Below are 13,433 nucleotides of genomic sequence, written 5' to 3' on the forward strand. Positions count from 1 at the left end.
TTCTTGTATTTGACTGTTTTTCTATAAATAAATAGAACATAATCAGGAAAACACTCATTAGCTTTGGACTCCAGCTTGTGACTCATGTGGGGAAAGTATCAGAATATTTTGAGGCATATTTTGGCTAGGCTGCTGCAAGATATGGCTGAGGCCTGACAGAATCAACTGTGTGCCAGACCTGACCTGGATAAACCCTCTTCTGTGCTTGTCTGAGTACTGGAGCTAGAAATACTGCAGCAAGGCAGGATATTTGTTGTGCCGATTTGTGTCTCAGTGGCGGGATTCCTCCTCCAGCCGCAGCTGCTGCCTAAGCTCCAGGAGCAAATGAAACCATGTTGGGCAACGGTGGTGGGACACAGACTCCTCTCTCCATGCCTTGTGAGCCAGTTAGCTTCTCCACTCTTGTACTTTGGACATGAACCATAGATTTTTTTTTCCCCCTTAAATTATGTATTTTCTACTTTTCTTATAATCTCCCATGAAAGACCAGTAACTGCCACCCAGTAGTGTCTCAGCGGTCTATGGGATTTGTTTTCTCTAAGAGTTGCGAACTCACTGGTCTTTGTGCCATGTCTCTGGATCATCCTTCACCTCGCTCCCAGCACCTGCTGAGCTTGTAAATTGGTTTCTGCCCAACATGGACTAAGAGGAATTGGGAAAAACTGAAATAAAGATCAAAGGAATACAGTAAAGCCTGAGATGGGAAGACCTAAAAAACCTCAGAAAATAAGAGACTGTTAGGAACAACACTGAGATCTATTCAGATGGAGTAACATAGGTGTCTAATGTGCTTGATTAAATTTAAGAGACAGAGACATTGACTGACCTTACAGAGCTGAGACTGCCTTGTATAAAGCTTAGGCAAAATAGTACTGGAAGCTTAAATTGGGTGTTTGTGGTTAAAAGCTTCAATGCCGTTAATAGCATCATGTTATTATGTGAAATGCCTTCTGGAGGAAGAGAAACAATTTCAGTTTATTATGGTTTTCTTTCACATATGGCACAAATGGGCCCAGGACCAAACTGGCTCTCAACAGAAAGCCTTCCATCTCCGCCCTCATTCAGCAGGTCATATTTAACCGATTTTAATATCCTTCCTGTACACTCACTGGTGGATACATTCCAATCAATACTCTACAGTTAAAGTTTTTAATGACACTTCATTTTTTACCCTCCTTGACTCTTATGCTGCTCATGCTACTGTTGAATATTCCTTTGTATTTGGTCTGCTTTTTTTCTCTCTGTGCTAGTGTTTATGCTGAGCTATTATTTCCAAAAGCTAAATTTTGAGCACTCTCACCTCACTCCAAATTTCCTAAGAAAAAAACAGAAACACTACTACAATAATTCTCATGAAAACCCAAACAAATAAATCAATTAAACAACATTTGCATGGTTCAGAAGGACAAAGAGATATTCATGCCCACATCAAAGAATGACACAATTGTACTTGCCTCTCCTTTTTATTGGGGTACCTCCTGTTTTCATTCCAAGTTATATTATTGCATTTTTTCCCAGTCTATCCAGATTAGGCAAGAAACATATTTTCAAAGGTACATAATCACTGAAAGATGCAGCTAGGCACCCACCCAAGCAGGTGAAATCCCATAAAATTTTCTTGGATGCTTAAGCACTTTTTAAAATCTGCCCTTAAATGTTTCAGAATGAGGGCTTATCTTTCCTGGAAAACAACAAACGCTTGCGAGTTACATTAAAAACTACAGGACTGGCAAGAATTGGGTTAAAAGACACTAGGATAGAACAATATAAAAATAGGGTGTAACTGGAGAAAAGCAATCTAAAGAAAAGAGATTAATATTTCCAGGAAAATGGAAAATTACTGAGAAAAGGCGCTTCAAGATAACTCTGTTTTCTGGCACTGCTTCCAAAACAACTTAGCTAGATTCCAGTGTTCTCCTATGCAAATTGAGTATCTATGAAGGCATAACATACATCTTCCAGCAATAGAGTTGTCCCTTGTATAACCTCGTGACTTAACAGTGGTGACAAACATAGGAAGCTTTACTAACAATAGGACCAATGGATTTTGGAACATGTGTAGTAGTGATTGAATGTAATGAAATTTGTGTCATGATTAGAAACAAGATTTTTCTGACCATTATCAGAGGCCCAATCATGCAGGTCTAAGACAGACTGCTAGATCACAATACTACAAATCATTTTTGTCTCTTTCTACCAAAAAAAATGGGGAAACCTTTCATGCCACTCCTGCAACAAACTAAAGGTCATCCTTTGAATGGTATCCAACCCTTTTTCTCTCTTAATATTACAAATAAATTGCTGTACTGCAAACTCCAGTAATTTGTCAGTAGTTCAGTGTTCCATGCAGCAGCAGAAGGAACAAGGCATGACAGCAAGTATTTAACTAATTGAGTCTAAGTTTCTGCAGATTTGGAACCCCCTTTGAGTTCCAAAACAACCACTGGCAACAGTGAAAAGTTCAGCTGCGGATACACATGTGTTCCTGTGAAGCTACAAAGAAACCAAACACTAGTTCATGGACAGAAAGGAAGGTAGTGTCAGCCAGGACGTGGTAACAGCAGAACTACAGCTGACAACCTTCAATGGGCTTACAGAGCCTCACCCAGAACTGATGTCTCCTTTTTTCCTTCTGAAAAATATGGGGTGTTCTTCATTTTTTCTGCAAAATAAATGACAACCTTTCTTCAGTATCTTAGCACTTCCTTCTTTATTTTGGTTATCTTTCCCCTCTCATCATTTATGATAAGTGCAGAATATTGCTTTTTCTTAACAAAGAATTATCCTTTTAACACCACAAAATAATCCCACAGTATAGTTTATGGTTTGGGATCAATCTTTTCTAGCCAGCCACGTGTTGTTGAGGTGTTCTCACTGCTCTGAATATCCCTGGCAATCACAGCAGTCATTCCCTAGTGGTACAAACACTATCAGTTCAGGCACTGGGATAGCTAGATGTGGCTGACTTCCTGGAGGAAGTCATACAGCTTTAAATGAATAATTGCAAAAGGTGTATGAAATTAGGATCAAAGTTTTTATTTTCCCTGCACTTTATTTTCATTTTGTTGAGGGCATGGGTAAAGTACCTGACACTCTGCTTCTCTCACCTACAAGGTTTCAAATGGGGACCACTGAAAGAAGCAGAGGAAGAGGTTGACTCATCCTCTTCAGTTATCTTGTGCTCTCTGGTGAGTACAGCCAGAGCCAAATTTGGGGAGACTGAACTGAGGTGACACACACCTACATTAACATACATGTGTAAAATTTCTCCCTCCAGTCTAAGGAGAAACCGAATTTAAGATACCTTTCGCAGTACACTTAGATACTGCATTCATCTCAGATCTATATATGTAGACTATCAGAGGTTTTGGAAAACATTTAAAAAGGCAAAAGAAGGGGAAAACATTCCCAAATGTGATGGTTTTACAAAAGGGCAAGGGTGCCTCTAGCTCTTGCTATGCTACCCTGTAATGTTTTTCTTTTGAGATTCTCATTTTTACCTGAAACTGAAAATTAAAGTTTTCTAGGTAGCTAGAATCAATTACAGTCTCCATGTGTAACAAGTTTGATTACAACAGAGGTTTTCACTGCTATTTTATCGGAGAAAATAAAAATGCAAACATATGCAGAGAAGCTGATTTGGCCTTTATCTTCTTCAGTCTAAAGAAATATTAAAATTTAAAACTCCAATTTTTTATGGAAATAAACGTTATTCTCACCATGGAGCAATAATGGTGATGCATGACATAAGTATATCTCCAAGTTAAGCATTTTACTGTGTATAAAGTGTGATGATTTGACTCTTTCACAGATCAGAAACTGTTCTGCAGCTGAATATCACATACAGTTAACATTGTGTTTTGGGGCAAAATGTTGGAATTTTACATTATAGAAATTTAATAATAAAACTTTGTTCAACTATAAATACAAGAATGCAGCAGCTGATTGAATTGAAAAAAAATAAAAAATATTTTAATTACAGACTGTTTAGACTATTTAAATTCTATTTTTTTAAGCAGAAACTACTAGATATTCAGCCCATATCTATAGTTTGTAACATGAAATCCTAAATGATATTTAGTTAACCAAGTTGTAGGAATTATTCTTCTTATTCTGGCCTTCTCTCCAGAAAATCACTTTCAGATATTTTGGAATTGGACCAGACTAAGCAGGAATGAACTGAATAAAGTCTAAAACCTGATGGCTGCTAAACATTTATGTAACTTTAAAACAAATTACTGCCCATGTTAATTTGTATTCAACAGGTAGGGAAAAGATGCTGGTGTTAAAGAGTGCATGAGAAGAAAAACTGACATAAAAATGGATGCCCACCAAACACATAAACACAATGTCCAGAAAAGTAACCAATTGTAAAGAACATCCTCTCTTCTTCAGCAACAGATGTTGCTGAACTGATTTTAAAAAAAAGATACATTGCTCTGTGGGTCATAGGGTGCAACCGCAACTGAAAAAAATGTTTAGTGGCCTTCTAGTTAAAGTACATTGTGACACAGGGCATCAACACTATTATTGAACCAGGAGACAGCTACAGAAAAAAAGTATGTTTTTTTTAAACTATGAGCACACTGAAGAAACCAGACCAAATAATAATCAGACATATATGCATAATTACCTGTGACCTCAGTTACACTAATGATATATTGGAATCAGATTATTAAAGTAACTGAAAACTAATTTTTCAGATGGAAGTGCTTCAAGCAAAGAGTAACGTGGAATGGCAACTGAGACATCTGGACACACTCAGATATACAAAGGTACAAAATTCAAATATGACATTAGAAGAGAAAAACACCTCTTATTCACAGTATAATTGCACATGTAAATTCTCTAGTGAAATCTGTATAGTGCCTTAACACAATGTTAAAAACTTGATGGCAGAAGGAAATAAAATTAATTTGAAGAAATATTCCAGTTCTTCTTCTTATCTTTTCTATAACTCTGGTCTTTTCTATTAAGTATGTAGATTTTAATAATCTGAATCTTCCAATGAAACAACTTTAACACAGCCTGAATTATGTGCATCGATATTACTTCATATTTTCACACTAACTTCACACTAATTCACTTGTTACATTTTTTGTTGTTGTTGCTGAAGGCTGATCATAGTAGAAAGGCAAATTAGATTATGACTTTTTAAGAAGAGAAGAAAAAAGGGAAATAACCTAATGGATCTCCTGGACTAAGCCTAAGCCTAAGCATGTCTGCCTGCACAGTGTGCCAATACTACTAAATCCATAGAAATCAGAAGCATTAAGAAAAAATTTAACACCCTCATAAAAGAAAAAGAGATTAAACTCTTCTCACCAGCTTCTTCCAGGGACTGTATGGGTGTGCTTTCTTCTCTATAACAGAAGAAAGTTATTCTGTGAGGGAAAGCTTTTCAACAGAACTCTTTAAAAATAGGTTAAAAGAGTAAAGAAGAGAGGGCTAAAGCGTTTCTCTAGCAACCACAATAATTCTTTGATCTTACTTCTTCGTGCCATTAACATCATGGATTTTATCCGAATAACAATAGCTTATGAGCCACAGAATACATATATAAGGTATGTTTAGATTACCAATTAAATGCATATTTTTGAAGAGCTTTTACAGCATGTGCGAAATAGGTTGAAGCAGGAAAATAAACAACTGTGCAATGTAACAAGTATTCTTACTGTTTCTTTATTAGTTTAAAGGGACCTGGAGCTAATAACAATCTGCCTCTTACAGTTCAGAGCAAAGCTATTGATACACAGCTACTTACTTTGCATTGGCTTCTCTCGGGAAGTTGTTACGTACAGTACAGAATTAAATTTTTCACACTTAACACAGCATGTAAGTTAACAAACTTCTTCAAACACAGTGTATAAAGGAAGGAAGGAATCTCTAGAGTCTACAGTATTCATGGGTTAACTTGTTTTCTATGTTTTCCTATACATTTTTTTTTCTTTTTTTATACAAGTCTTCTCCAACATTGTCAGATCTGTATTCTTAAAGATGACAAATGGTCACAAAAAGTCTCAACTTAGACTTGCCACAAAAATCAAATCATAACTGAATAATTGTATGACTAGCATTAAACTTTTGTTCTTAATGAGGTTTGATTAAGAATATATGCACAGGAGAACACTATGTTAGTTTTTTTACTTGTGTCCTATAGAAGTAAAAGGATACCATGCAGAAATTGAAACCTGCCTGGCATTCTTTTCTCTTGATTAAAATTCAGCACATTAAACAGGTTGGATCTATGGCTACATGACATACCAAAACCACGGCATCTTCCAATTTCAGATTACCGGTGTCTTGCAAAAGTTCATTTTGTATCAGCACTCTAGTTCAGTGCATTCTGAGTGTTAAAACTTCCATTCCAAAGAGGCAGTAACAAACTCCTAGAAATGTACTATCACACAACACACAGCTTCAGCTGAAACTTTTGAATTGTGGAATTAAATCAAAATAATGCTTTCAGTTTGGCAGCAGCATATCTGACCAAGACTAAAGGGATGCTGCAGTCAATAAAATTCTGTAAAATAATCTTCATGTACAGAATGGCTCTTTTGAATGATGTAATGCAACACAGTGAAGTACATGAATTGCAGTGGGTAGAATGATGGACTGAGCAAAGAAAAGATGCATTCACAATGAGAATTGAGGCAGACAAATTATTAGTCAAAAGGCATCTTATGCGGTATAATTTTAATACTTAAAAAAGGTAATAACTTTAAAAGCCCTCTACTTCACATTTTAGATAAGAGCTCTCACTTCTGTAAATATTAATCAGTATCTCTAGAGCAAACCCCTTATTGTACTAAGTTGAAAGAAACACAAGTCAGTTGAACCGCTCTTCTGGGAGATGCTTGAGGGAGTGTAGTCAAATTTCTGCTTCACTGAGCTTACAAATCTTCAGGTGAGGATGTTACCGCTTCAGACTCTGTATTTTGCTTTGCCATGATCATTGATAACACATATGTGCTGAAAAGAATATAACACTGATTGCAACAGCATAGTTGATTACATTATTAATTATTAATGAATTGTTCAGAAATACTTTCGCTTGACAAATCTAGTGATCTTGTAATTACCCCTTCCTTTCCAGAGACTGGAATTGAATTCTGATTTCACTTTCTAGCTACAGCAAGTTTTTCCACTTGCAGTTCCCAGCTTTGAGGTCCACCCCTGGGAGTACCACAGGAAGCAGAGGCAAGGCTTGCACCTTTTTTCCATCATTATCTCGCTGAGAAAAGGGGCAGGCAACATAGCAGTAGAAGTCCAAACCTGTCTGAACTGTAGCTGTGTTTCACTTTTTACTGCTGTCTCTGCACTTTCTGGGAATGGACCTGTGAATGAACCTGTGAAATCCTATGCTTACAGAAGTTGGAGGTGTAGGAGAGGTATGACTTCTGCTCTTATGGGGAAGAGATGGGAAGGAACCGCTCACAGCGCTGAGCAGTGACTGCTTTGGGTTATTTGAGGTTTTGCAGGGAGTTTTACACTCACTGAAAGGATCCCAACCATGACAATAAGGCCCCAGGGAGGAGGCAAATTATGGAGTATTTAAGATACCCTGGAAAATATAAAAGAGTGATTTTTTAAACTATTATTTTTTAAAGAAACTTACGTTTAGATCTCTGAAGTGCTCATTGTAGTCTAAGGCATAACCTACCACAAATAAATCTGGAATTTCAAATCCGTAATCTGTATTGAGACAAATAACAAACACCATCAATACAAGATCAGTGGCAATTATATAGACCTTAAATTCATGTGTTGGTTCTCTGACAAGATATATAGTCAGTTGAGGTTATGTTATTTTTGACTCTGAGACATCAAGGTCAGCAGTAGCCCTATGCCTAGTTCCCTCCCACAGACTATTTGCGACAGGCATGTAACAGTCAGTGGAGGGTAGGAGAGTTGTGTACAATTATCAGTGGCACAACAGACACACTGTGGAAGGAAGCCAAAATCAGAGCTGAAAAATTCTGCCTACATGTGGAAGCTCCATTGGTATACGTGAGTGATGACAACTGTCTAGTATCACACTAATGACAAAAAAAAAGTACAATTTTAACTCAGAAGAAACTTTCAGAGATTTATATATTTTCTTCTGAGAATAGCAAAAACTATTTTGTGTATTATGCTACCAAAACATGTCAAATGCTTCCTAAATTAAAGCCCCAACCTTATGAAGACTCATGCACATGCTTAACAAAGTAAATGCATGCAGTGTAGCTGAATCATAAAACTCACACACTTCAGACTAAGCACAAGCATGTATCTTTTTGAGTGTGAAGGTCTGTGCAGTATCAGCACTATATAAAACAAGTTAGACTCTTTCCAAATTGTTCACTAAGTAACTAGAGAAAAACACAACCTTATGGACACAAAAATAGATCAGCATAAAAAATTTTACAGGTATTCAAGTAAGGAATTTTTTTCAGTTGTTGAAATTGTGGGCAATAGACACTTTGGAGTCATAAATTCAAGTAAGGGAGCAAATGACACAGCACTATCAGTGATTTACAAGTGATCTCTAATGTTTTCTAAATATTCATCACAGTATGAATAAACAAGGATAAAACCTGTTTCATTTTACAAGTTATTATATAAAAATATTAAGCTAGCCTTCATGAAGTTATTTTATTGTATTTTTAATATGTTTAACATCAGTGAATCCAGTTGAATATATACGTTAATTTACTGGATTAAATTCTAAATGTTAAAAATACCACTATATAAAAAGTTGTACAACAAAATGTTTGTGTCACAGTTCAGATTATTGGGCTAAAACCGCAGGGCCATGCCCAACATTGAGTAACTTTTGCTTCATAAAGTTTCCCTCTCTCCCACATCTCAAATCAAGACCCTTCATGCTGCCTCCTGGTACTCACCTGCCTACTCTCCTTCTACCCTCCTCCCAGCTCAGCTGACCAGAGCCTTCTTCAGTAGCAAATACTGGTCGATCTCTTCTAGATGGATCTATTCTTTTCAGTATTTAGCCACATACCTGTTATTACATCATTTATTCTAATAAGTCTAAAATGACAATAGCTTGGTATAGCTCCATTTATGGCTTCATCATAGCACAGTACAAGTACCAATAATTCAGAGAAAAGTGGTGCTGGTGTGACACAAACAGAACAGCAGGAGGAAGTTTAAAAAGCCCAATTTATCTTTTGCTTTTTTTTTGGGGGGGGGGGGGGGTTAATTACAATATCATTGTTTACCCTTTAAACAATAATACTTTCCAAAGAATAATAAAAAGTGTGATTCTGTTATAAAAATGTAAAACTTGTGAATAACTAGGTCACAATAAAACACCTTTCATGTTCAGATGGAATCCTGCAGCTCCTCCAAAGAGATGCAATGAGGAAGGAAAAGGAAGAAATGGACTTTCTCTTCTATATAGTTTGTCAGAGACAGAAGATAAAACACTTAACCTTTCATGGATAAAATTAAACGCTTTGATAACTTCCCTGTAAAGTTAGTACTCTGCAGAAAACACCAGACTATAAGGAGGCTAGGCTTTCCAAACCACAATTATACAAATCCTTCCATTGCATCCCGTAGTCCCATTGACAACTGATATTTTCCAATGCTTCTAGAAGACCATAGAATGATATGAAAGGCAAGTGGTAGAATAGCGGCAACTTCTTGTACTGTCACGTAAGATTTTCACAACAACACTTACAATCTGGTCTGTACCCATCAGGCCGAGACGTTCTTTTCACCAGCAAACTGTAATTAAAAACAAAATAAAACCCATGTAAATCTGGCTATTTACCTGAATAACATGCATAAAACCTATTCCCTTTATCAAAAAACTTCCAAGCCATGTGAATCACTGTTCTCATTCCACTTCTCCTCCTGACAACCTCCTGATGGCAGGGAAGAGATGGGTGTGTTCCCCTGCAAAGTCCATCAGTGCCAGTCTTGAAATGGCTGAAGGGTCATTGCCACTACAGAACAATACAAAAGCATTTCCTCTCCTTTCCTCCACCCTCCTCTTAGTGACTCAGGCAGCTCCTCTGCAGAGCTCCCCACGCGATACTGCAGCACCAAATTAAAGCAGGATCTCGGAATGGGAACCTCCACTGCAAAATAGGTTGGGCTAGACTAATTAATTACTTAGTTTTGTGATCATTTTACTCACCTTGCCACTTTAATCATTTTTGGCTTGTATTTTTCTATATTATTAAGCAGAACCTTCATAGTCCTTCCAGTTCCAACAATATCCTTACAAAACATGAAAAATAGGATAAGTAAAAAACAAAGAAAAGCTGAAAAGAGGAAATCTGGACAATGACTGAGCAGTTCCACCTTCTTATTTTGCAGCAATGATGGTTTTTCCCAGCGTATTGTAAGCCACATCCAAAAAAGGTTATAAATGAGCTCACACTCTTTGAAGCAAGCACTTTCTACTCATAAAATAATCAGTTAAAGGACCATCTACTTCGAAAATAGCTATGTTTCTAGTACTTGGGACGTAACACGGGACTGCAGATGACTTTACTGGGCACAGGGAGGATGCAGGGATCAGACTTTTCATATTATGCTGAAGACTACAGCATGTCAACATCTCTCCATGTCATGGCTAAATCTGCCCTACTTGTTGTTTTATTAGTCCAGTACAAATGAGTATTCTCCAGAGCTGCTGTGCCCAACCTGATCTGAATGAGATCAGTAGATACGCGGGTACAAAACTGACCATGACATGGAGAGCAGCTGTTGATCCTGAACTCTGTGGGTGTGAATTTTTCATTAGCAACACCTTGTCTCTGCTCCCCAGCTATCTAATAGCATTAACAAAATTTGCTGCAAACTTTTTGCATTTCTGTTACAGCAGTTAGTATTAGCAAATACAGAGCTTCTAGCAGCTATTCAGGTAACCAGCCATCTCTGTGGCTGATGACTTTTTTTCTGTCCTTTGCCAAGAAAAGACATTCCAACATTTATACATTTCCTTCATTACACTGCCCAGCTTACTTCCCACACAAGCAGACTGGGCCTGAAATGCCAGTCAGATCCTGATGTGCTCTTTAACCATCCCGGTTGCTTTTCCAACATTTTTAAAGAGAATCACCTTCACTAATTAAGAGAGAATTTGCAGCACCAGTGAGGTGGCACATTCTTTTCCCCTACAGCTGAACGCTGTTGATTTACATCAGCAACATATCTGTGATGGGCCCTCTCCAGGGGACACTGCAGGATGCAATGCTAAAGAGCAGGAGTCACAGGGACTTGAGAGAATGACTGACATTCTCAACCCATGTGTGAACCACCTTGACATAAAGCATGTGCAGGGCTATGCTACTATTTCAAAGTCATGCAACTGAGAAGTGCAGGGCATCGCTGCAGCTGATTCATTGTCCTCCAGGGAACAGAACAACTTGCAGAACAGGAGTTGATGAAACCATAGAAAGAACAAATCAAATGATGCAGAAACAAAGACTCCTGGGTATCGCAAGGCAGGTTACCAATTAGAGTGGCAGCAATGTAGTTTGATCCATCTAGCAACTGCGGAAGGATTGAGAGGTCATTAAGCAAATCAACCCCTCTCCCTCTTCACCACCTCCCAGCTAAAGAAGTTTAAACACAGATGGGTTTTAGAAACAGAACACACAATCACAACTTGACTATGTGACTTTATCTAAGTACAATATGACATAAGCACCCAACTTACCTCCACAATTAGAACATTCTGAAAGAAACAAACAAAAAAGAATACAATTACACAATATTCACAAACTAAAAGAAACAAATGTTTGAACAAGTGAAATGAAGATAGATAGCTCCATACGCATATGTACAACACAGTAGGACACAAGGAGTGTCCTGCTTCATTCTTGTGCTCTGAAAAAGAGCCAGCCATAAGCGCAAGACCTGCAGTCAGGAGCCACAATTTTATTTAGCTCTGTCTAGATTATCCTCTTCGTGCAAGAACAGATGTAGCTTCAGAAAATAAAATTAGATGAAATAAATCCAAATGGGATGAGCTTCACTTCATTCCAGTGTGTCTAGCCATGTACTACAGTGTACTCTCTAGTTCGCTAAAATACTATTTCCAATGTTAATATGAGACTACAGCAGTAATATTCTTACTCTGAAATGCTTTTCCTCCCACCCCCCAGAAACCTCACAGTAAAGGATTACAGGCCAAGTTGTACCATCCATTCTCATACTGTGAAGCACCCTCTTTCTCTTCAAATGCTGCTGCTGAAATCAGTAGTATTACTTGAAGAGAAGGGGAGTGGTCCAGTCAAGGGCAGTGATGTCAAGCCTTATGACAGCAGGATCACACAGGCTGATCTTTTTGCTGAAATTACTCACCACTGTTCCAGGAATCACAGTATCTAAGGAGACTTCTATTCTTCTATTAAAACCAATAATACGAAGTAATGTCCTTATTAGAAGATATAAAAATCTATTTATTAGTGGGCATTACCATATGCATGTTCAAAAGGATGGACTCTTACAATCTTGCGTTAAGATCTACTTTCTGAGGTGAAACTTGCAATAGCAAGAGGGAAGTTATTTCACAAATACCTATATACTTATCTATCTATCCCTGTATATATCTTATATGCATGTGCACACTGTATGTCCCGCAAAACCTTGAGACAGATGGTCTCATATCCATGCAGTATTCACCAGACTAGCTTACATTCCACTTCCTTTCTATCAGGCTTGCTGGCTTTGCTACATACATAATGTGGGGACTGCCTAACTTCCTTTTCCATCACAGAATCCCAAGGCTGAGATTTCTGAGGAAGACGCAAACACCATGGAGAAGGAGTGTGTGAAGGGAGTGTGCTCATAAACCACACACCTTTGACAGTTTCATTAACTGGTATGTAAATCTTCTTTTAATCTTCAAAACAGAAATTATTTATATAGTTTATCCACATTTATAGTCATACTGCAGTTCCTCGTAACAATCACAGTGCTTGGTAGGGAGACATAGCATGCTTCGTGCATCAGCCACTGCAGAAACATGTTACCACACACTGTATTATACCTGGATGCTTCTGAAATGGCAAAACACTTGGTAAAGGTGTGGAGGCAACTCCCGGTAGTAGTTCAGCAGATGTCAGCAATGGAGATATCACTCAAGAAAGCCACTAATTTAGACTGAGCTCTGGTGGAATGTGTATTAATCTTGGAGGGTGTCTCCTTTTTGGTGTTTTCATAACAGGTTTCACTGGTGGTTATCCTGCTTGGCACTCCTGACTTTCAACCTCTCAGCTGTTGACACAAACAACTCTGGATCTGAAAGACCTAGTCCTGTGCAGGTAAAAAGTCAAAGGCCTCTTAAAAACAAAAGTCGAAAGATGCTCTGCCTCTAGAAATTTCTTCCTTCAAGAAAGAAAGGAAGCATATCAGTCCTCTAGATAAGATGAAGAGACCAAAACCATGTTCAGGGGAACTTTATGACA

General features: G+C 37.8%; 1 protein-coding gene across 2 annotated transcripts in view; it reads right to left on the reverse strand.

Annotated features, from left to right (window-relative positions):
* Window positions 1-5,666: 5,666 nt before the first annotated feature.
* Window positions 5,667-13,433, reverse strand: part of PRTFDC1 (phosphoribosyl transferase domain containing 1) — a 50,173-nt gene continuing 42,406 nt past the window's right edge. For both annotated transcript variants that reach the window (XM_069777161.1, XM_069777169.1), the window contains exons 5-9: window positions 11,681-11,698; window positions 10,151-10,233; window positions 9,689-9,735; window positions 7,619-7,695; window positions 5,667-6,972 (exon numbers count right to left, since the gene is read on the reverse strand). In XM_069777161.1, the coding sequence (XP_069633262.1) occupies window positions 6,925-6,972; window positions 7,619-7,695; window positions 9,689-9,735; window positions 10,151-10,233; window positions 11,681-11,698 (273 nt within the window). In that variant the 3' untranslated portion in view covers window positions 5,667-6,924. The remainder of the gene's footprint in view (window positions 6,973-7,618; window positions 7,696-9,688; window positions 9,736-10,150; window positions 10,234-11,680; window positions 11,699-13,433) is intronic.

Source organism: Haliaeetus albicilla, chromosome 2 (assembly GCF_947461875.1).
Source record: "Haliaeetus albicilla chromosome 2, bHalAlb1.1, whole genome shotgun sequence".
In the NCBI taxonomy this organism is placed as follows: domain Eukaryota; kingdom Metazoa; phylum Chordata; class Aves; order Accipitriformes; family Accipitridae; genus Haliaeetus; species Haliaeetus albicilla.